Genomic DNA, 25,694 nt, shown 5'->3' on the forward strand with positions numbered 1-25,694 from the left:
AGATAAGTATCTATAAACACAGAAGTATCTGTAGCGACACACTTCACATGAATGTTATCTCGTGAGGCATGCTGGAAGCAGCACAAAAGATAAGCAGCAGGCTCCCTGGTAAGGAGTCCAGAGTCTCTGTTTAGGTAAAAACATACCAAATACAAGTCATTTGCTTTGTCTCTTTTGCTTTGCTTTCTTCCCTTTGAAACTGAAAAACTTAAAAGAGCTGCAAGGTAAAGTAAGTCTATTACTACCTGTAAAAACTATCATTTAGACCACTGACAATATAATGAATTATACAAATTTCAAGCATTCGTCTGATCAGAGATCAAGAGGCTCATCTTTTTTCAGACAATACAGAGGCAGCAAATTGTAGAACTCTTCGGTCAGGCTTAAAGACAGCTGGTGAATGTTATTCGAGGAATGAGTGAATAAAAAGGAAAAGACAGGAAGCTTAGGAAAAGAAGAGGTGAGCGCGTTAACAGTTGTGTAAGGAAATATCAGTTTATACAAGAAAATGCAACTTTCATTACCCATCACATCTATTTATCTGACAAATCAGTCACAGCTATAGCTGTGTGACCTTTCAGCACACCAGCTGCACTGAGCAGTTGAACTGATTTTTAACAAAATATGATACAGCTTTTGTGAATGGCACTTATTTTTCAAAGCATTCTTAACCTTTGAAATTTTACCAGCTTGCATATTAACTAGCATATAGTTTCAGGCAGCATACAAAAGGTTTTGTGAATTATTTACTTGTTAGAAGTGTCGAGAATAGGAAAGGCTCACAGAAAAACACTTGGAGACTTAATACAGAGCTCTGCAAACTATAAAGCAAGTTAAGTTCATTTGTTCATCTGACAACCAATACCCAGAAAAAATCTGCTTTTTTCTACTTGTTTTATTAGCTACTGCTTCATTTAACAATACAGCTAGAATAACAGTACTCCCATTTCTCCTGAAAAGACCACAGTGTTGTGGACTATGAGTAGGAAAAGGGAGGAAAAATAAATAAATAAAGAGTACGACTATTGCTTTTACTAGGAGTTACATTCAGAACACACTCGATTTTATTCTGGCATTCTGGAAGAATTATCAGCTCTCCAGGACTGGAATTTATCACAGTACACCAAGTGGAAATTCCTACTGGGTCAAAACAAAAGCAGAAGAGCACAATGATACTGATCTCAACTGCATATATGTAATTAGTCCCAAACATCCAAAAGTACCTGACTATCATCATGCATTCACAGTTCAACTGACCCGACCTGCTGAGACCAGTGGATGCCAAATGTGCCTACTTTATTGTGCTTGTTCAGAGTCTAACACATTCACACTGATTCAGTGGAGAAATTCTGCAAAGATTTTGTAACCCTACGACTTGGAAATGAATTTAAGAAAGACATGATGATCATCACAGGTAACTTTAATAAATAAATAAATGTGGAAGACATCTCAGATTGAAAATTACTTTTACCAGATACAAGGACACTATTACAAAATTCTTTCAAACAGCAACAGAAGTCCAACATAAATGCTGGTTATTATTATGGCAGATAAAGGATAATTAAACTCAATACACAAACCAAGATAATTTATCAAGTTTTTACTTATTTAGGCCTTTAAAAAATACATATAAAAGTGGTTATGAAATGCTTTGATACCATCAGATCACAAGGTAGATTTTCTTGATGGAGCAGAAGTGGTATCACGATAATAGCTCTTATGTTAAGTGACTCTTTATTTCAGCCACTCTGAAATAACTCCTCTGTTTTCTTAGGGAACGTATTCAAGTCCAGCATTATAATGATAATGGACTTCCAGGAACATTTTTTTTTCTTCTTTGCAAGTATCAGTGAATTCAAAGAATCAGGAGAAAGATTTTTCTTAATATGCTTCTCAGCTTTCTGTTCAAAGCACGATTTTGCAGGCAGAGCTGACACGCAGCGTCTGCTACTTGAGTACTCAATTAGAACTTTTTCCAGAACATTTCTATACAGATTTTTTTTCATTCCTTCCAAAGACAAAAGCCACACAGGGAAAAAGTGATTTGAAGGCTGAATAAATAATGGGAAGAAAGAATGCAGAAGAGGGAAGTTGACAGATACAGCTGAAAAAGAATCAGGTCTTTAGCAAAACTTACCTGGAGACAGCTCGTTTAGCTCCTAAGCCCTCTCTCAGACTCTCACTCACATTGCAGTGACAGCTTTGAAACTCGCAAGGCAGCTGATACACCATTGTTTACATCCCTGCATGTTAGGGTTACACAACACGTATTTCATGCTACCCTAATCTTCCAGTCTGAACCAGTAACCATGCAGTAGCTGCTCAGGTTGCCCAGGGCTTCTGGAGAAGGGGCAGAAATCTCAGATCACGGAGGACAGCTGGGAGCAGAAGCCACCTCAAGGTAAACCACCCTCACTCAAGTCAAAGGCATGAAGATGTGCAGCGCAGAATTTCCAGAAAGAATTACTAGCTTCATAGATCCAAGCTGCTACTAAATGTGCTAAAGAAACAGGTGACAGGTCAGCTGAATATGCTGGAATTAAAGCAAAAAGCAATACAACATAGCAATTGCTACCATAGGAGAACATGCCCTGAGTTACTCCTTTGCTTGCTTCCACTGATTTCAAGTTAAAGCGATCAAGATTTTTTTAAAACAGGGCATACTGTTCCAGCTTTAGTTGAGATGCTTGTTCCCCAATACAAGCAGTCAATGCCCCACTCTTATCAGGCCATGCACAATAGCAAAACCTTCAGGCAGTACAAAACAACTATAGAGAGAAAACAAAAGCAGAGGAAAAAGAGGAAAAAACAAAACAAACCAATAAAGTACCAAGATTACATGGAAGCACTTAAAAGAAACAGGGGATTTCTCATAGTTATTGAGAGAAATAACTAACTGAGGTGATGTACGTAATATTAGCCTATTCAAGTCTTAAAAGAAAAATTCTACAAAGCTGCATCTGTATCTATATTTTAAAATAGCAAGTCAGCCACTCAAGAATGGCTTAGAATATATTTTGGGAACAGAATATGGAATATGACAGATGAGTCATTAACAACAACGTTGTTTGTTTATATTGACACTTGTGGGACTTGTTAAGATTATTTCACGTGCCCTTAAGATTTGATCTTTTTAGTTGAACCTGGAAACATTGTCATACTACAGTACTTTCTCCCCACTTGGTGCAAATGAATTTCCATCAGAATCCAGTCAGAACAGCCAGAGGACATTAAAGGAAGCGACTCTTTGGCCCACTCATCTAAACAGATGCCGAAGGAAGCGTCCTAGATACCCTTAAGATTTCTACCTTGGTCTGCTACAATGGACACCTTACTCAGGTGCAGTAGATATAGTCTTTTTGTAAAAGCAACCAATGAAGTACAAAGCAATACCTCTTAGGACTGTGTAACTTTCCATATAGTTACAGCTGAGGATTTCTTACAGGTCCACTGCTAACTGGAGTAAAATTTGAAAAGAAAATCTTTACGGTATTGTACAGGGAATCCAACCCTGTTTTTTATAAAAAGTCTAGCTGAATATAATCATCTTTCAATCTGTTCTGATAAGAATATTTCTAAATACTGATGCATCCAACTGTTCAGCTTTCAGGCTGGTCTTTTTTTATAATCTGTTTATGCATACAACAATACCCTGATAAACAGCTGCTATTTTGTACAGTACAGTGTACTTTATATTTGGAGAAACAAAGTGATCACTAACAAGTAAATAATAAGAGTGTGACACACTGGTTCAAATATCTAATGAGCAATCTTTTGTTTGCTTACTGATACCATCCCCCAGCAGAAGTTAGAGGAGGTCTACTCCTTTAAAAGACACACTGCTTCTGAGTAGCTGTCACTATTAAACAATAGTGTCTGCAAGAATTAGGTGCTTGTTATCAATAGCATTATCACATGACCTAATAAATTAATTCAAATTAGGGAACAAGTGAAATTCAATCTACTCAACACATTTGCTCACGTTCTGAATATATTATAGTCCTGCCTACTAGTACAGCTTTGCAAACTTAAAATGAAAATAAATAAATCAATAAATCAAGAACAAAGTAACTGAAAAATGAAAAGGCACTAAGTCCAAGCTGCATTTTACATGCGCACACATATTCGTCTACATGTGTAGAGTATGACTATAAATTCATAGAGAATATAGTCTTGATTTCTGGAGACTGGGCTAAGTGCAATTTCCAACTGAACTGAAACAACTCGGCACAAAAAGAGACACGTTCTGGCTGATCTAGTCGGAGCAGGTTAAGAATGTATAATCACCAGCTGTTTGTGTTCATTGAGCTGTGCAAGACATGTAAGCATTCACAGTCCATTTCAACACAAAATCATAGCTGAAGTTGGCTTAAATTAAGCGCTGTAATTCTGCAGTGAAACAGACTTAAGAGCATATAGAGCCCCTCTGATCATCTACATGAGCTTCGCAGCTTGCTCCTCTCACCTACTAACCTCAACTTAGCCCTCAGTGCACTCAGTATCATGGAGGGTGTTCCCAATGCTCGCTCTTCCCAGTGCTGTCCTTTCTTTTTAATTTGGCTTTATCTAGTTGTTACTCTGGAAACATTCTTCAGAAAGCTGACTAAGCTACCAGCCCTGTCACGCATCCTTTCCCTTCTCAAGTCCTCTTCTAGAATTAATAAGAAGTAATTTTTAAAACTGTGCCATTATTTGAAGAACACCCTGAGCACATCACAGCCTCAGTAATGAAATTTTCTGAAGTTTATGATAATTTCCACACGTAAATATTCTCTAAGATAGAGTTTTAACCAGAAGGGCACCACGCAGAGGTGAAATTCTATAACAAGAATGAAAGATGCGTCACAAGTAAATTAGAGTTATTTGTAAAACTAAAACTTCTACCAAATGCTTTTCATTGATTACAAGAACCAGAATTTGTTTTTATTTAAATGCATAAAATATTCAACACAATGGTTAACTCGAAGATTAAAAAAACATTTAAAAGCCAAATAACCAAAAAACTCAAATCAACACAGAAACACTTTACTAAAGAACTTAACCAGAATATTTCCCAGGAAAAGGGGAATTATTAAGCTTAGAAGTACAATGCTTGAATATATACATTTAATTTTATATTTTTCTGAACGATAACAATCATAAAATCCCTGCAATACAGAAACTGAAATGCTTACCTAGCATACGAATGTACAGCGCAGTCTGATCGGAGCTGTCATAGGAAATGGCTCCACGTCTCTACAAAAAAAAAAAAAAAAAGGATATTTAATGCATGTTAGAATGAAATTACTTCTCTTTCAATTCAAACATGAAGTATGAATCGTCTGTATACAAGTTAGCCCTCAAAATTTATTTCCCAAGTTTGTACATGCATCCTTCAAACATCCATTCAGACTTTGTTTTAGGAGGGGACAAAGGAAGGACAGGGATAGTACCTATTTTCTGCAGGGCAGGATGCAAGTGGCACATGCTTCCTTTCTTCCACCTAGCACTTTCTGTAGGCCAAGCAATGTACCCATTTAAGGTATTCTGAAGAGACATCTAAAAGAGTCATCAAGCAATCTGTACACAACACAGAGACTCCCAGCATGTGCAATTCTTAACCTATACAAAACTGATTTTAGAGCTCCAGAAACATTAAGCTGACGTGGTAACAGTTATAGTTCAGGAATCACTAAGAATGTGGTAAACTGGACCTGCAATAGCTAAGAACTGGGGGAAACGTTCATGTAGTTACACAACACCAGTATCATGTAGCCTTTAGAACTTGGCACAAGCTAGCACTCAGCCTCATGTCTTTCCCTTAGTGTATTTCCACCATCTTCTCCCATTTGCCAACACAGGGCCCAAACCTTCTTGACCCTAGAAGCAGAGGATTGCATTCCCAGTCAGAGTTCAGTTTCATCAGTTACACAAATGGGTTTTCGGTGGTTTTGTTAGGTTGCTTTTTTTTTTTTTTTTTCCCTTGCCCAGCACACTTAATTACATTCTGAACAGTAAAGTCCTGGGTGTCCCAAAGGGTCATATCATATCCCTTAGAAAAGTTCAGATAAAATCCAAACTGTAGGCAAATGCAGGGACCTATTTATTCCTTCCTTAGTAAGAGAACACTACACCAGGGCCACAGGTCCAAAAATATTCAAGTCCAGAAAGTGAGAAAAAGCACAGAAAAACAGCACTTGCCTGTTGAGAAGAACTACAGGAGAAAGAAAAAGAGGTAAAGAAATTATTGGGAAGTGGAAAAAGGCAAGACTGCTTATAAGAATCTATCTAAAGTGCACACTGAATGCACTCAAAGAAAGCCCTAAGATTAATAACCTCTATCGGTACAAATTCTATAACTGATGTGTTAGGACTCCAAGCCCAGAAAATATTAAAACAACGAAGTAACTTCTGTGTTTAAAGAAGGAAAGATAAAAAAAGCCATGAAACTTTGCACTTGAAATCAGAGAAGTTTCTTCCCAAAGGTAAGCTTAATATTTAATTACAGAAATGACCAAAGACCTACCTCCAAATGAGGTCCAATTATACCAGCTATTATATAAAAAACTACAAGGGAGAACTCTCTGTACAGCACTTTTATACTGTCTTCACTTTTGTTCCATGTTTCCTTGGAAGACCGTAAACAGCGCAAATCATCCTTCCCTTGAAATATGTTTGTACAGCAATTCACACAGCAGTGCACCTTCCTTGACAGAGAAGTTAGCAATACAGCTCATCAGTCAGAAAACGACACTGATTTCCCACTACTGTGTTCAGATTTCTTCCCATGACCTTAGAATTTCAGCAGATCTCAACTGGCTGCATTTTCATTAGCCTGAAGCATTTCATATCACTGACTAAGCGCAGTCGGGGATGGAATTTAGTGCAAATCTGCAGTTTGCACTTGCCCATCACATCGATTCCTGGACACGTCCAGTACAATCCTGTAACTTAATACAGCAGGAAGGTCAGCACAAACGCAGCTAGAAGAATCATAATTAATGGGAGCCTTAGTCTTTGAGACAGAAAACAACGCAAAGAAATTGATCAAAACAGAAATCCTTTTTAAAGGATTTTAAAGGATAAAGCTAACTAAAATCTAAAATAATATTTGCTGGCTAAAATAGCAGATCAAACACATGAGCGCTTTTTAAGAACATAACCCACTAGCTTATAATGAGCTTATACAAACAGGTGAGTTCATTCTGTGGGGACAGTAAAAGATCTCATAGGAATCTTTATGCAACCAAACCTTTTAGAATCACCTTTCAGAGTTTGGTTTCCAAATGAAAAAGAAGCAATGTATTATAAACCTCATTACTGAGACTTCAAAGGTCGTAGGATAGTCTCAACAATCTCAACTAATGTTATTGCAAGGATAGAGATCCTACTGATGCTTCATTCACTGAAGTTTGTTAGATACAGTAGGTAAGAGGTCAGACCTCACATCTTTAAGCCAGGAAAATAAGGGAGGGACAACACCAGAAGTACTGTGGTATAGTCAGACAGAAGGGGAGTTAACAGTGCCCATGTTTATAGAAAACAATAACTCAAGTCCAAGAGTACTGTCAAATTATTCTATCAAAATTACTTTCTTTTTATCCTGACCTTGCTCGATTTTGTAAATAACATGAACTCAGTAAAACTATTTCCAGAGCTCTGTCACACTTCTTTGGTCTGCCTGAAGCTTTGTATCTATTAACTACAAGAGAACTCACTGAACTCCTTGACCCTCTGTGCATTTCTCAAGCAGATAAGCCCCATTCCAACAGGCAGACTGAACTGCTTGTGCTGAAACTGAAGACAATCCTAACATGTTTAGGTAGTTCTTTTAAAGCACAAGGATAAACTTGGTCCTGTAAGAATACCTGCTGGCCTCCAAGTAATTCAACAAACTCCTCAAATAATTAGGCCAGGTTATTCTCCACTCCTTTCGGTACATGAAAATGACAGGCTAACTGGGTGGGCTGTTCTGCTTCAGCATTGAAGACATCTCAAAAAGGCAACTGGGGAGATGGAGGATTGTTTACAATGCGCTTCCACATTGAAAACTTCACCTTAAGTTTCAGTTTCCTATTAGAGTGTTATCTCTTTTTCCAAAGGACAACACAGAAAAGCGGTAATTTCTCTTACCTTTTTTTTCACATCTGTCTGGAAAAGGAATGGAAAAAAAAAATAAATAAATAAAGTGGAAAACCACTATTCCTATAATGACACAAAAATGCCAGAAAAAATGGGTAAAGGGGCTGAAAGTCTTTTCACACACAAACAGAAAATTATTAAGAGTCATGCCATGGGAATGATGAACCAAAACAGCACATAGCTGCATCTTCATGAAAGGGAAGCCACTTCACTGGTGCTACACAGCATAAACATTTAATAACTGGGAAAAGAGCACCACTCTTTTTGGAAGAAGTTGAAGGGATGGAGTACACCTTCAGCAAGTTTTGCTGATGTTGCTAGAAGGATTGGATGACACACCTAAGGCTGTGCTACCATTCAACAAGACCTGGACAGACTGGAGAGTTGAGCAGGGAAGAACCTGATGAGGTTTAACAGGAGCAAGAGTGGAGTCACACATGGGGAGGAATAACTGCATGCATCAGTCCAAGTTAGGGGGTGACCTGATAAAAAGGACTTCTGCAGAGGACTAAGGACAACAGGTTTGCCACGAGCCAGCAGTGTGCCCTTGTGGCCAGGAAGGCCAGTGGGATCTTGGAGTACATTAAAAAGAATGTAAACAGCAGGTCAAGGGAGGTGATCCTCCCCATCTACTCTGCCCTGGTGAGGCCACAGTCATATTACTGTGTCCAGTTCTGGGCTCCTCAGATCAAGAAAGAGAGAGATCTCCTAGAAGGCCATAAAGATGATTAATGGCCTGGAGCATCTCCCATGTGAGGAAAAGCTGAGTAACCTGGGTCTGTTCAGCCTGGGGAAAATTAGAATGAGAGGAGACCTGATATATGTTTAGGGACAAAAAGGGTTGTAAGGAGGACCCGGGGAACTACAAGCAGGTCAGCCTGACCTTGGTGCGTGGGAAGGTTATGGAGCAGATTGTCTTGAGGGAGATCACACAGCATGCACGGGACAACCAAGGGATCAGGCCTAGCCAGCACGAGTTCATGAAGGGCAGGTCCTGCTTGACCAGCTTAATTTCCCATGATCTAGTGACCTGTCTGGCAGACGAGGGAAAGGCTGTTGATGTAGTCTATGTAGACTTCAGCAAAGCTTTTGGCACTGTCTCCCACAGTATTCTCCTGCAAAAGTTGTCAGCCTGTGGCTTACACAGGTATACCCTTGATTGGGTAAGGAACTGGATGGAGGGCCAGACTCAGAGATTGGTGGTGAATGGAGCTAAATCCAACTGGCGACCGGTCACGAGCGAGCGGTGTTCCCCAGGGGTTGGTGCTGGGGCCTGTCCTCTTCAGTATCTTTACTGATGACTTGGATGAGGTCATTGAGTGTACGTTCAATAAGTTTACAGATGACTCCAAGTTGGTTGGAAGTGTGGATCTGCCTGGGGATAGTGAGGCCCTACAGAGGGATCTGGACAGGCTGGAGAGCTGGGCTGAAGCCAATGGGGTGAGGTTCAACAGGACTAAATGCCAGATCTGGCTCTTTGGTGACAGCAACCCCCAGCAGCATTACAGGCTTGGGGCAGAGTGGCTGGAAGACTGCAGAGAGGAAATGCAGCGTGGGGTATTGATTGATGCTCAGCTGAACGTGAGCCAGTAGTGGTGCCCAGGAGGCCAAGAAAGCCAATGGAATCTTGGCTTGCATCAGAAACAGTGTCACCAGAGGTGACTGTCCCCCTGTACTCAGATCTGGTGAGACCACACCTCAAGTATTGCATCCAGTTTTGGGTCTCTCACTACAATAAAGACATTGCGGCCCTGGAGCGTGTTCAAAGGGCAACAAAGCTGGTGAGGGGTCTGGAGCACAGGTCATATGAGGAGCAGCTGAAGGAGCTGGGACTGTTCAGCCTGGAGAAGAGAAGCCTCAAGGGAGACCTTATTGCTCTCTACAACTACCTGAAGGGAGGTTGTAGTGAGCTGGAGGTTGGCCTCTTCTCTCATGTCATTAATGATAGGACTAGAGGGAATGGCTTCAAGCTGTGCCAGGGGAGGTTCAGGCTGGACGTTATGAAATACTACTTCTCTGAGAGAGTGATCAGGCAGTGGAATGGACTGCCCAGAGAGGTGGTGGAGTCACCAACCCTGGGGGTGTTCAAGGAACGTTTGGACATTGTGTTGAGGAACATGGTTTAAGTGAGAACTATTGGTGATTGGTGGATGGGTGGACTGGATGATCTTGTAGGTCTTCTCCAACCTTGGTGATTCTGTGAAATATCTAAACAGATGTGGGAGGCAAAGGGAGAAGGCCAGGCTCTTCTCAGGGGTGCATAGCAATAAAACAAGGAGCAATGGCCTAAAACCTGAACACAGAATGTTCCATACTAACATGCAGAAAAACTTTCTTATGGTAAGGGTGATGGAACACTGGAACAGATTGCCCAGAGAGGTTGCAGAATCTCTTCCTATGGAGATATTCAAGAACCGGCTGGACACCTGTGTGTGCAACCTATTGTAGGGAACCTGCTTCAGCATGGGGGTTGGACTCAATGATCTCTTGAGGTCCCTTCTAACCCCTGTGATTCTGTGATTGCTTCATTCAAGCCAAACACAGAAGTTTCCATGGACAGATCAGCTTTATCACAGCAATTCCCTCACCCGGTTCAGAGCAAAGCACAGTAATTAATGTCAGGCACTTAATGTTGGTGACTGCTCACTATCCAGACTTCAGGTTGCCAACTGAAGCAATTGCTGGTCTCATTCCATAATGGCAAGAAGAAATTGAAAGAGCTGTAGGTCTTCAAATATCAGTATCTCCTACCCAAATGAAACCATCTATACTTTGTGATGGGGTGCACAACTTTCATTTTGCAATTCAGTTGTTTATTCAGACTCTGGAAAAAAAAGCTAGAGGACAGCAACACAGCCAGTCAGATATTTTTTACCTACTTGGCTTTTCTGCCAAAGATATTTGCCCAACAATAAGAGAGACTGTTCTCAGCAAAAGAAATTGAGAACAAGTTCAGAGAAGTTACTGTATTATGGTAACTGCAATTTGCTGATCATGCTGTGCCTATGTACACCCTTGGAAACAATTTAACACTCTAAGATGGTTTTTCAACTAGAAGCACCTAAAACGACAAACTAATTAGACCGGATTTTTTTTTACTGTTATTGGATTTCAAAAGCAAGACTGTCATTTAATGCAATTCCTATAATGATTTTGGTAATTAAAAATTCCTGAGCGTTCCACAAGATACCACCAGAGTTTCACTCAGTAAAGCACAGGAAAATGCTCCTTAAAACCAGCTAAGGAGTTGTCATTAACCAAAGACAAGCCACTGCAAGACAGTCCAACTACGATTCTGTAAATTGTTCATTGAAGTTCAAAGCAGTCATGTTGAAAGTTTATCAGACCAGAGATATGAAAATGTATTTAATTTCAGGAAGGCAATGCTAATAAGCAATACGATTAACTGTATGCGTGTATATATCAAATATTTGAATGTGGCTACTTCAATATTTTCTGCCATATAAAAGCTACTTCATATAAATATCAACCCAAGACAAACAGTAATTGAAGCTGCCTTTCCTCTCATCATTTTCTTCTCATCCACCTCAGAAGTACAGCAACTGGAATAATAATAATACTTTCCTAAAGTTTCATTAGTTTAAAAGCTTAAGATTTTAACAGAAAGATACAAAACAACATTTATCAGTGTACTGTGGTCTCTTGCTTGCAACTAAGCTTGGCCACTTTTGCCTTAGTAAACTTGTCACTGCCTTGCTAGTAGTGACCAACAGCTCAAGGCTAAGAGACTTGACAAAGTTTGGTTTGACAACAAATTCACATTTGTCAGATTCTCCCGCTGATTGTGCAAAACAATTAAAATTGAGTACTAATAAAAATATCCATCTGTATAAAGATAAAGCAACTCTGATTTCCTTCCACGTCCCCCATTCTCTCCACTGATTCCAGCCCTCCTTCATGACATAAAACTTAACTGCGTTGCTCCTTTTGGAATTAATTTCAGGCTAGGTAGTGAGCTGTGCTGTAAAGAGTCTGCTCTCAATTTCAGACACCCATTCCATCCTCATTTATTACCATCATATACATCATGCAGATACTTATTTTCTTCAGAACAATAGAGTAGGAACTCCTAAGTTGGCCAAACATTAGCCCACATTTTTCCTAACACAAGCATCTGCAGCTCAAAGTCTACAAAGTGAGAGAAGTAGCCGGTATTTCACCTAAGCAAACAAAACTGGTATTTCCACTCCCCCAGCCCTGAAATCAACAACACAAAAAGGATATCCTGTCCAGGAAGCAAAACACTAATCTGAATTATTCTCACTATGTTTAAAATTGTTTTTCCTTATTTTCACAAACTCTTTTAAAGTGCTGTAAAACTGAAGACCAGCAAATCAAACCCTGTCCTTTGGAAGGCATTTCAGATCATTTTGCAGTTTCCTAATTGGCATTGCTGCAAACATACCCTGCCTGCTTGAAGCAAGGAAGAAGTCGAGAGCCATAAAATCATGTTTGAACACTTAAGAAATGTAATTTCAAGTCATGAATGATGTATTTCCAAAACAGATTAGAGTTTAAAAAAAAAAAAAAAAGAAAAGTAAAATAAGAACTTATGAAGTTCTTAATGAGTTGTTTTCTCTCAGGCTACTACTTATAAAACCATTTAGTCAAACCATAACAATAAAATCACCTACCTTAGAAGTAATCCATTTGATAAGGATCAGAGTTAAACACCAGACTGATGCAATTCCCATTGGATCGCCCAAAAGATCCCAAGTGCAATCCCCTCCCTGACCCTCGTGGTGCCACCGGCTGAATGTTTCTGAGCCTGTAGGACCGCATGCAGCGGAACAAGAGGAAGCAAGGCTGTGCTGCAGCCCAGCAGCTGCAGGAGCACTGTCACCTGACAGCCCAGCAACATGGAAGTGCTGCCCCACGCCTCCTACCAAGAGCTCTGGATGAGAAGGCATGACAACCAGAGGACACGGGCAACATTAAAGCCTTATAACAGCCACAGGATTTAGTAAAGGAGATTAAAAACCACAATTACACTTATTATATGTATTTTAAGGCAGTAAAGCTAGCTAGACTCGGGCTCAGCCTATTACAAAATAGCAGTTCACCAAGCACTGGGCTTATTTTATGAAGATCCCATTTCCAACAGATTTCACCCCAGCTGAAGGCCCCCTTTAGAGAACTACAATGAACTGAACTTCAAAACATATTTCAAAGACCCTTTTGTAGCAAGTTACTATAAATAAAGTGATGAAAAAAAAATAAATAAATTAATGCACTTAATACACACAGTCATTAAAACCAGTTGTAGTTCTCTGATCTCTTGTGTCCACTCAATCCCAAGTTACCCTTTATAGCACCCCTTCACAGCTATCAGTGCTCATCCCTCAACGATGAACTAACACATTTTTTCAGCTTAACATTCAAATAGATGAACTTGCCCCTCACGTCCTCTCCCACTCAGCCATTTTTCTGGGTTGGCAAGTAAAATCAATTCCTTCAAGAGCACTGATTGCACATCTTTTGCTCCTACCTCTCTGCTTGCCTCCAAATACCAGTCAAACCAAAACCACAGGCACGAACGTTCAATCAAAACGCACCATTTGGTACCCTGCCTAATACATACAGACCTTATCTAAAAGGTATTAACCCACCCAAAACATAATCTGTCATGGATGTAGATTTACAAGCATTATCGTCTCCAAACACTTCATCTAATTTAAGACGTGCTGACGATTAATAATCGCCAATCTGGTGTTAGCTAAAAAAACTAAGTCAATAAATGGCATTAGGCTGTATCTGCATTATCAGTCTGACACAACTAGACCAGATACGAACACAGTGGCTAAGGGCAACTTTACACCCATACTACAGGAAGCTCAGGAAATGTGTGTGCACTTAAGGCCACATCCAGCCAAATTCCCTGAATTAGACCCTGCACAGGAGGCTAAAAGCTGCCCAAATTCAAATGCTTTATGAGGCAAAATTTCCAGTGTATAACAAATATTGCATACAAGCCAGCACCTAGTTCCCCCCATTGATAGGCCATCATGATTTGCCAAGATCTTCCATATATGCATCTAGGAATCTGCAAGGCTCTTTTATTCCAAGGACTAAGTACAGGATCACAGTTTTAATGGTATATTTGTAAGTATTCATTTGTTCCATGATTTTTCAATGAATTAAGCATAATTCATTATCTTCCAAACTTCTGTAACCACTACATCTACAGATGCTTCTTTAAATGCTTTTCACCAAAATAAAATAAATGCAGCAACACCTACAAGAAACTCAAAGTTGAAATAAATGCATCCTATTTCATATACATTACTGGATCTGATACGATACTCCTGTCTAAATGCAGCAGGGTTCCTCATATCTCCACCTCCATGTATTTTTTTAACGCAGAATTTTGAAGCCTGCCTCAAATCACTCCTACTTTCCAGAGTGACCTGATTTCACAAGCACATACTTGTACAGCTGGCCCAGAAATTAAATCTCTGTGGGGTCTCTGCCCTTTAAATGTCATCTTCTTAAACAAGCACAGAAGAGTGACTTGTTGCACTTGGATTTCTAGGATGCAGTCTCATCTGGTCCATTACTGGACCGGTCAGGGAACTTAACCACAGAAACATTAACATGTAAATAACAGCAAAGGAACATACTTATCATTTACCAATTAATCAGCACATAAGTAGCAAAACGCACCTCCATTAGCACACATAAATAGCCATCAGTACCCAGATTACGGCAACCAAACTCAAGAGGACAGCTGATCTTAAAGCAAGGCTTACAACTCCAGAACTTGGCCTTCCAAAAGCCAAAAACAGCTACTGACCCAGAAGGTTGAATTTTCTTTAAACACGTTTTTAAGTTTCAGACATCTTCCACCACAGCCTTCAGCAAGTAAGAGAAAGAAGGGATCCAATGTCAGTGAATGAACAGAATCCAACAACTTTTATTTTCCTCATTCATCAGCTACCTTAATGTATTATGAGGATCACCCTGTGTGCACTTTGGACATTATCTCCAAAAAGGGTATTATACATTTTGGTAGAGAAACACAAAGCTTTGCCAAATTAAGCAGGCTACTCAACATTGCATTTTTCTGATGGCTGTTTTTAGCTCTTGATCTTTTTGGCTTGATAGCACACTTGCACAGGTTAACAAAAACGGCCCTAAAAAGCATGCATGTCAGTTTAGCAGTGAATGCATTCTTACTTTCTCAACATCTAGAAACAAGCGATTCCTAAAATGCTTCTTTTGAAATACAAATTAGAATAAGCTCTTAGTTTCAGCTCTTTCATATCACAAACTGTAATTAATCTTTCGGTTGTTTCTCCAATGTAGTATGATTCCATCTCTAGAAATACAAAGAATATACTATTGGAAATTTAAAGCAGCTAAACTGGTTCATCCGTCACTGGGCCAGTTTGTACCATACAACCTTCATTCTTGTAAAAAACATATTTAGCCAAAGAACATAAATTCTATAGCAGTATTCTCACTCTGGCTCCAATTTTTTGAGGCTATTTACTTACAAAAGCATTTTAAGGGACATTCAAATAACAATAATAATAAAGTAGAAAAAACAGCACTTAAGTGTAAGTAAAGAAGGGAAAGAGTGTTGGAACTGATTTTCCAAACCATTCCAGCATTCATTTTCCAAAACAAAGATGAAGTATTTGCCTTTTTGAGTAAGTAACCTCTATTACTAAAGAGTTTTTGTTTGTTTTGGTGGAAGGAGAGGGTTGTTTTAACGCAGCATTCACGACAGAAGATACTTCTGAAGATTCTCAGCAGAAAGAAGCACGTGCCTGAAGTCTGACTGAAGCCTCAGTGACCTCTACTTTCATGATGTAGCATAAAGAAGTACTTCAGAGTTGCTTATAAGCTTTTGTGAGTATAAATTCTTCAGCAGATTCTTCTCTTTGATTTGGAATGGTTGGGGTCAGAGGAGAGATGGGAAGGCAGACAGCCACCACAAAAAAATAACACGCTAACATACAGTCAAATGTATGCTTACATACATTTGTCAAAGTATTATTTATAGCGTATTATCGTTAGGTGTATTCTCTCTCTCAAAAAAGCAACTATTTCCAATATTGGCTTAAGTAATCAAGTTCATTTACTGCAGAAATGTCAGCAAGCACTGCCACATCTGTGTGAGCATTTCTCAGTCCTCATGCACAAAACTTGCACTGTGAATTCCCACACCTGTTGGATCAAATCCTCAGCCAAGGGAAGAATCGTGCCGTTTTTCAGGATTCATTTAAGGCAATTCCCTGGTTTTTTTGCTTCCCTAAGCCCTACTTCCTTCCTACAAGCTTCATGAGGGCTGCACAAAGGAAGCTTTGGCTTTGTTTAAATCCTCCAAACTTAGGTTTCTGCTTCTCCCCAGAGAAGAGATGATGGCAAGAAGTTCTACTCCACTTCTACAAAGTGCTCTTGGAAGAAACAACAACAGCAAAGTTAATTAAGAAGTTAATAAGATGACTGTCTACGCCTAAGTATTTTCCATGTTCTATTTGGGGGAAACATATTTTCCAACTGTCTGCAGAACTCAGGCTTATTACCTTGGACAGAGAACGGCCTTAGAACAGTTGTACTCAACCAGGGCTGGTATACATCTGTTTGCATCTGTCCGCACCTGTTTGTGGACACCAGCATCTGCTGACTCACAAAAGGTCTATGGCACAGCAAGAAATTAGGCTGTTTTCAGAATACAAGATGAATGCTTTTGTCCATAATGTAGGTGAAGAAAAAAGCAGAACAGTTATTAAAAAACAAGTGCTGTCAGTGCCTTCAGCTTGCAACCCGGTCACTCAAGACAGACTGCACTCAGAAGGTAAGGCATCCAAAGGCCAAATTTAGCTGCTCTGAGTTACAGATCTACACTATTAAATGCATCTTCACACAGACTGAGTGTTAGCTTATAGCAAACTGAGAATTATTTCTTATTTCAATTTTAACATGCTTCCCATTTTGCAAGTAACCTGGCTATGTAAGTGAAAGCAGATGAACAGTAACACGTGACAAAAAAAGCTAACAGTGTTTTAGATACTGTAATGAAACTGCTACATTCTGTTTCTAAAGCACGTCCTTTGAATGGTGAAAGACTGTAGCGCTGCCTGTCTTATATTTAACTAGAAGCCTAAATCCGAGATACTGAGGTTGTAATCTCACAGAAGGACAACATCAAAAATATGTCAACATATCACAACACTAGAAAAGGAACATAAGGAAAAAAAAAAACACCACAAAACACAACCATAGTAGTTGCATCTCACTACAGTCCTTCATGAAATATCTACAGAAGTTACAAAGCATAGAAGTCTGCCATTTAAGTTCAGTGCTTAAGCTGTGAAACAGGGAAACAGAGGAAGCAGCCAGGGCCCCCACAGCACATCTGTGGAGCCCATGAATGCAAGGAGCAGAGCCAAGCAGTGCCACAAGTGGATGCAGAATGCCAAGGGGGCAGAGCACAATGAGAGCTGCTGCACTCTGCTCTTTGACTTGCTTCCTGGCTTCCCTCTCATTCTGAAATAGACTGAACAAGAAAGCCAGATAGCTTGTATGTTAATCCCAAGCAATGAGTAGTCTCCTATTCCAGATAGTTTCTATGTGGATCCCAATTGATGGGTAAGCTCCCGTAACCATGTGTGGGCTCCCTCAACATTATTATAGCATCTCCCTGCCCTGTACTTAGTTTCCCCAGCATTGCTAAAGGAAATGCTTCTAATAGCCCCAATCCATGCTTCAATTCACTTCCTGTTGAGTATTAAAGAGTTAACACGAAATTTACTCTTTTCAGTAGTGCGTAGGGACAGGACTAGGGGTAATGGGATGAAACTACAGCATAGGAAGTTCCGCACGAATGTGCGCAAGAACTTCTTTACAGTGAGGGTGACGGAGCACTGGAACAGGCTGCCCAGGGAGGTGGTGGAGTCTCCTTCTCTGGAGATATTTAAGACCCACCTGGACACCTTCCTGTGTGACGTGGTGTAGGGAGCCTGCTTTGGCAGGGGGGTTGGACTCGATGATCTCTAAAGGTCCTTTCCAACCCCTACAATTCTGTGATTCTGTGACATCTACTGAGACTCCCCAGCTTCTATCTATTATAACCAGGAGATTATTCAAAGATTTTAGATAAAATTTTCAGATTCTGTTAAAAATAAGTACATAAGGTTCCAACAGGGAAAAATAAATAAATAAATAAAAATTCAGCATTTCTTTAGGCATGTACACATTCATTAAAGACCCAAAAATATGCTAAACATGTAAAAGGTAGCAATAAAAGCAACATTTCTGAACCATCATGATGTCAAAAAAGATGAAGTTTAAAGGGGGAAAGCTGAAATTTCCAGATTAATATATTAAGCAGAGCTGGCAACTAAAATATTCAGATGATTTATTTGAGAACAAAACTAGCCTAGCTTTGTTTTTGATCATTTCCATTAAAACACCAAAATGACTACATGGGTCAAACACTGAAACTAGTTATTACCGTGTGCTGTCAAATCCACACATCAGTACAGTATTTTAATAATATAATGGCATTACAAATGAAAAAAATAATTAACTGAAATAGTCACCACAGAGTTTATAAAGATTAAAGAGATTCAAAGAGAGATCACTCTGGCCGTGCTCAAGCATTTCATTAAAAAAAAACCAAATCACTTGACTAAGGAGTGACATATGCTATCTGAAATGCAAAAAAAAAAAGGTTTAAGGTACATTAGCAGACTACATTCAACTTCTTTCTCTTCAAAAATGTAACTTTTTAAGCTTGTGAAAAAATAGGGAGTGATACAATTATTTACGGAGAAAATTCTTCTGGAGACTCTTCCCACTGAACACTTATTTCGGAACTTGCTGATGCACCATATCCAAAACGCTTGTAGTTTTCCATGAGTTTTCCCAAGAACTAATTAAACCTACACCCATCCAGGCTAAGCTGACCAATTTCAACTGAACTGGTTAAGCAGACCCATTGCAGCTGAACTGGTTAAACTCAGAATAGCTCTAATGAGACTGAGTGCTGAAACCCCCAACCTTCCCCAGGCCAGGTCAACACCTGCCATTGCAACACCTCATCTCACTCTCTGGGCTACACTGCACTACTGCCAGCTTACCACCTTTTATTGAGCTACCCGTACTTCTCTGTCTTACCTACTCTCAAATTCTCCTTCTCTGACGCATACAGGTTACAGATTTCACATGGGAGATGCATTAAAAATGTGTAAATAAAGTTCAATAATGGCATTTTCATACAATTGACACGTTTTATACACATTTACACATTCTTAAAGCAGTCACTGCGCTAAAACAATATTCTGTTGGCATAAGGGTACCAACAACACATGCATCCAAAGATTTTCCACCAAAACTCCATTCACCCATTACAGAGAAATATTGGAGAGCTTCTCCCCAGTGCCTTACCTTAGGTCTGTCAGTCTTAGACTGCACTGGAGACACTGAAAAATGTCAGCCTTTTCTTACAGAGAGGTCAGCATAAAACGCTCCCTCTTGGACATGGAGAAATTTCTTTTGTTTGGTTTATGAACATCATTAAAGAAAGAGCTGACAAAGTAACAGCGGAATTACAAGCTCAAAGCTAAACTAACCCAAAGAAGCCACATGAATGCAATCCCAGATTAACTTAAAGGAGGTATGGAAACAGACACGCAAAGAAAAGTGCTCTATAAAGCGTCTATAAATATATTAATGAAATTTTGATATACTTCACAGCTGGTAATGCTGACACAGGAAAAAGGTGAAAAGCTTGGATAAAGGTTTGGGGACTTGCTGAACTAAGGCTAATATCTGTGCACAGCCTTCTCGAAAATATAATATACTTGTATAGAATTCTTATTCTACCTGGGTGACCATTTTATCATATTTAGATCTCTCACTATCACAAAAACTAGCAAAGGTTAAATAATCTTTTTCCTGGGATTTCACCTCTGTATTTAATACCCCATTTTTGAAGGTAAAAAGATACATTCATTGTCAGGCTTTGACAATGAAATAGAAATTGAATTTTAAAATCTAGTATATATAAGATCAGAAAGTAGGATTTAAAAGAGTAACCTTCTAAAATTTCAGTTCCAGTTATAAAGGCTGTGCCAAAAGTAATGCCTCCTACTTCACTGTGTTGGCCCACAGTGTCAGAGGCAGATGTTGGTGGTACAACAGTGACAGATGGCAGCAGAGGGGCAGTCTGATAAAATGGCATCTGACCTGAAGCGCATATGGAGCAAAGGTATGGAACTGAATTCCTTCATGCAGGAAAAAAATGGCACTTACTGATACATATCAACTCTTGCTGAATATTGATGGAAACCAAGCAGTGGATGTGAGCACAGTGAGGCAGCAGGTGATGCATTGTAGCAGTGGTGACAGCAGGTCGCCTTTACGAGCGCAGCATGCAGGCTCTTGTTCATCACTGGTGAAAATGCATAGCTAATGGCGGTGACTACTTTGAAAAATCACATTTTGTAGCTGAGAATTTGTTGTATCAAACAGCATTGTTGTGCTTTTTGTACCTGTTGTAGTTTCCATGGAAATAAATAGGAGGCATTACTTTTAGCACAACCTAGGTAGCTAATCCTGCCGGGATAGTGGAGTGGAAGGAAATAAAAGCAGTAGAAATTGTATCCTAAAGAAGCAAGAATTGTAGCAGCGCTAACAAGAATATTTATCTGTGAAGCTCCTTGCCACCCACTGGACACCTGTCAGTCTTGGCAGAGGCCTTTATGCGCCCATGTAAAGAAGATTTTTGCATGGCATAGCCCTCTCCTGACCAAATTAGGCTAACCTCATCTGCATTGACATCAGTGCCTATAATTTTGGAATCTCATCGACAGAAATAGCTTATCACAGGGCCCAGCATACAAATTAAGCATCTGTACAGGGCACGCTGAACTTGTGGAAGCGCTGAAAAGCTGTAGTGGAAAATCTTAGCATAGGCTTTGAAGTGACACCTAATTACAGCAACGGTTAGGTACTTCCCTATTTAACATCTTGGGTTTAGTCCACTTGTAACATTCTTTGCTTGCACGGACACTAGTGTTAAAATCTGTCATTTTAACCAAGAACTCTGCCCAACAGTTAATTAATTCAGCACGTTTGAAAGCTCCTAAAATTTCTGGTCTATAGATCACTTGTAAGTTTATAGCCAGATCCCAGTTTTGGCCTTCAGACTCAGTTTCATTAGTCAACCCCATTTTCGGTGAGAAGCCATTTCATCTTGCCATGGGATTATCTCCAGTATTAAACCTGTGCTGTGTGTCACAAACTAAGATGTAATTAATTTTATAAATATTACATGACTTAGGCAGCGAGAGGAAAATGTAGTATATCGGACCATCATTATTTCCTTATGAACGTATTGCTCCAGTATTATAGAAGGATTAAGGAAAGAAGCAAAATGCCAAGACAAATAAGCGACATAAGAAAAGCATTTGGAAAATGAGGGAAAAGGAGAGGAGTAACTTGCATGACTGCTGTCTGACTGCAGGCTCAGAGAGAAGCAGCAGCTCAGCACTGTCAGAGCTGAGAGATGCTCATCGAGAGGCGTACAGAAGCATTTGCACTGTTCTCCCAGAGAAAGGAGGATGTGCTGTCAGTTACTGCTCTGCAGATGATGGAAGACAGGCTTTAATTATACTAAGAGTCATGTCTTTCTCACCTCCTGAAGAAATTTTAAGGCTCATGGAAATACAGATGAGCACACAGAATTAAATACCAGAAGAAAAGAACAATAGGAAACACTAAAGCTATTCTTTCCTTTAGAATAGTTCTTGAGTATGTATGTCATTGCTCCTGAAGAGAACAGGACGAGAAGCTCTGAGCCTACCCACAAAGGCTTACCTACAAAAAACAGAAAGAAACAACCCACCCCCTAGTCGAAGATCTGGAGTGGTCTTTTCACTCTTTTGTTGGCTTTTTTTTATTATTATTTTTAAGGGAGAAATTAATCTGTCAGATACACAGAGCCTTGTTTCTCATGCTGTAAACCAGTATACCACCATCACAATTACCCGCAGCATCTTCCTTCCTATTTCCTAAACAAAGCTACAAGTGTTCCATCATGCCTCTAACAAACATTTTGAATGTGCAATCAGGTGACTCGCTCATCCTACCTAACCCCCTTTTTGCATCATATTCCATCAAACAATGCTGCAGGAGAACAGGAAAGTAAAGGTACCATGTGCATACTGTGGCTGACTCACCAACCTGGTTCAAGTCCTGCTGCACCCCAAGCCAAAGAACTGGAAAGCACCAGTGAAAATCCCAGCTCACAGCCCTTCATTCACTTCCCAAATTGTGAATTGCAAATATGTATATATATAAAACGTATATATAAAATATATATATATATACAAATCAATTATTTTTCAACACTGAATTTTTAGTCTACTTTGAGAGAGATGAGCATTTCTAATAAATGGCTTCTGTTCTTCAAGGAAATGTCAGATATGTTCTTCCAGACAATTGAAAACATCTTGTAGGAAATATCCTGCTCCGAAAAGTTTTCATAGCAATAAATTATTACCCAACACGGTCAAGTCTTTATAACCCATAGTTATGATGTTGTTAATTTTATGTCCCCTCCCCCCAAAAAAGAGAATGCTGATGTAGCTTAACTCTTACAACATACACTTTGTTTCTTTTTAAATAGACCAAGAGTAAAATTACATGCTGCTTTTCCAAGAGCTCTCAGATCAGTATAAGCACATAGGTTGGTGCTCCCATAAATAAGTCATAATTATTTATTTAAAAAGAAAAGTGAAAGGTCTGAAATGGCAACAGGCCTCACGTATCGTCAAGTGCTCAAACTATAAAGGCAGAACTATGATTTTCTCAGTGGCTTCTCTAAATCATTCATCAGAATGATCAGAGAATTTCACAGGAATTCATTTCAAAACCCCAGCCCAACACAAAGGTCACAGTCCAAACCTCAGTCCTTCTGGGCACCTTATTTCAGACTGTTAGGACTGTATTCCTCCAGTTTGTAAATCACTACATCCCTCCTATAAGCACATCTCCTCCTGCAAGCGAATACCATTAGAATTCAAATTCCTCAATGTAAGGGTGTTAATGCAGACTGCAAAAATAACCCAAATGCATATTTCCTAAATGCATGGCTGCTCTTCAAAATTACATCAATAAGGGAAGTAAAACATTCGATCACAGGGTGGTTTTTGTGTTTTTGAAAAAAAGTACTATGGAAATTTCATTAGGTCAGAACATCCCTCATCCACATGATCAACCAAAGTTGCAAACCAGATTCATCATAAAGGCCATGTCAGTAGCTCGAAAATATGAACTAAATGCATCAATCACCAGGTTTTAATAACAAAACCAAAATCTGTCCTCAAAATTAACCTCAGAAAATATCTGTCCTTATCAGTAAATAAGCTGTCCTCAAAATTATACTCAGTAAATATATACTTATATAATTGCCTGGACAACTGAACTTTCTACAGTGGATTTGCTGCTTCTATTATCTATAAACCCAAAAGATAAACAAAAATCTTTAAGATTCCGAGGCTTAGAACTTGTCCAAAGTTGCTTCCTCAAGGCAGGTCAGTTGAACACCCAATACCTCCTAAGTCCCAGGTGTAAAGAAACAGGAGCTAAGTGGGGAGAGGGAGCTAACGGTAAAGCAATCTGCCCTTAGTGATGAGAGTGAGTTTTCAGGTGCACGGCTCGATCTGAAATGCCTTTGACCCTGAAAATGTAACATCAAGCAAAGCTTTGAACAGGTTAGCCACAAGAGCACAGCACAGCACTTGAGATCCTTCTAAGAACCTTTGCAATTATTCCAATGAGACTAAACGTAACTATAATTAAGTTTCCTTGTTTAATAAAAATAATTGTTTGGTTCAAAATTAACAGGTATAGAGCAGTTTATTCGACAAACTCAAATCATCTGATTATTCCTTGGTACAGGAGTACTATCCTAAGTATTTTGCGAATACCTTAACTGAGACTGCTGTGCTATGTGATATGGTAATGTGCATGTGGGGTAGTGCATACAGGGCCGGGGTGCACCCAAACAAACCCATGTTATTACATATTTCTCTTATTCCCTGGCTTTTGCAAAGCAGGTTTCAGTATAACACAAAACTTGGAGGAGGAAGAGGAAATGATACAAAAAAACTCGACTCTTGCGGTTCCAGCCCCCCCACATGCTGTCCCGTCACCTCCATCCAGGTGCAAAACCCCTCAGTCTTCCATCACTCTTCTCTTCTACCCAACAATACAATACTTATTTTACTTTCTTCCCCAGCCATTTTACTACATCTGTATCAAATATACTCTTACAAATTTACCTGATGGACTTCTTACATCTTTCTCCATCCAACGTCTATAGTTTGTTCTTTTGCAACACTGAAATTCTTTAGAATTGGAAGAAGAGCAGTGATTTGTAGAGCTGACAGCATTTAAAGTAAATAAAAGGAAGGAATGTAAGGAACCCAATGGACAGCTGGACTGAATCCACCGCCACTGCACTTCAAACAACACTAGAAATGACTTGGAGCCAAGAGTTGCACTCGATGATCTTTGTGGGTCCCTTCCAACTCAGGATACTCTGCTATTCCACAAGTATCAGAACTACTTACTTTCATTTGTTCTTAATTTAGACAAGAAGATATTAGGGGACTCCATGAGACAATTCTCAAGGAACTGTACCTTTTTTCCTCCAATTTACAACTTGCTACGATTGCTCAGTTTCACCTTTCACAGGTTGCGATCCCACCTTCCTCTTGCACTAGATGTACAACCAACCTACAGATTCCTGAGAAACACACACGAGCATTGCTGAAGCACCACAAAGATCCATTCAGCAGCACTGCTCAGCTTCTCTTGTCTTTAAGCTTTCATGCTGCGGAGAAACCTTTTTTTAATCAAGGTCTCCAAAGCTCCCAGAAAATCTGACAGTAAGATAGTTTATTACCCAAGCATGTGAAAAGGGGAGGCTGGGGAAACTCGCCTCAGGCTTGGAGCAAGACATAAGAGTTTGTCCTCAAATGAAATGAGCAAGCTTCCTCGAGTCAGAAAAGTAAATTATCTGCAGGACCTGAAAGCAAAGGAGTGAATCCATGAATCTGTAAGTTTACACAGCCCGTGAGCTCTAAAAGCAGGCAGCATCCACTGGCTGTTTGCTAATTGCCAGCCGCCACAGTTATCTAACTGCAGGGAGGAGCTAAGCCCCTGACACCCATCACCACACCTGATTAATCAGGAAGAGGCCAGGCTCCACAGCTCACACTAACAGGGAACCAAAGGAGAAAGCAGGCATGTTCTTGCTTCCCTCAACAAGCAGCAGGCAGACTACTTTTCCCCATCCTGTTTCCATTTTGGCACGTATATGCAATAGCACATCTGCTAACTTCACCAGTTTGGACAAAGTTCTTAAAATTAACCTATCCAATTTCCATACATTCATCAATCTGGGCTGCCAGAGATCTGGAAATCCTTCAGAGAGCAACTTGGTATCACAGAAAATCAGCACGTTCTGGGCACTGAGCTCATTTTCTATGATAAAGTCTGTTACAAACTAAGGGAGCTTATGAATATGGGAA

At 39.6% G+C, this 25,694-nt stretch overlaps 1 protein-coding gene across 5 annotated transcripts in view; it reads right to left on the reverse strand.

Annotated features, from left to right (window-relative positions):
- Positions 1-25,694, reverse strand: part of PDE7A (phosphodiesterase 7A) — a 68,983-nt gene that overhangs the window by 27,833 nt on the left and 15,456 nt on the right. For 3 of the 5 annotated variants that reach the window (XM_015855681.2, XM_015855682.2, XM_015855684.2), the window contains exon 2: positions 5,175-5,235. In XM_015855681.2, coding sequence (XP_015711167.1) covers positions 5,175-5,235 — 61 coding nt within the window. Of the gene's footprint in view, positions 1-5,174; positions 5,236-12,776; positions 12,852-25,694 lie in introns of those variants that run through there. The other 2 variants (XM_032442743.1, XM_032442742.1) reach the window with 1 other exon arrangement.

The sequence above is a fragment of the Coturnix japonica genome, chromosome 2, assembly GCF_001577835.2.
Source record: "Coturnix japonica isolate 7356 chromosome 2, Coturnix japonica 2.1, whole genome shotgun sequence".
Lineage (NCBI taxonomy): Eukaryota > Metazoa > Chordata > Aves > Galliformes > Phasianidae > Coturnix > Coturnix japonica.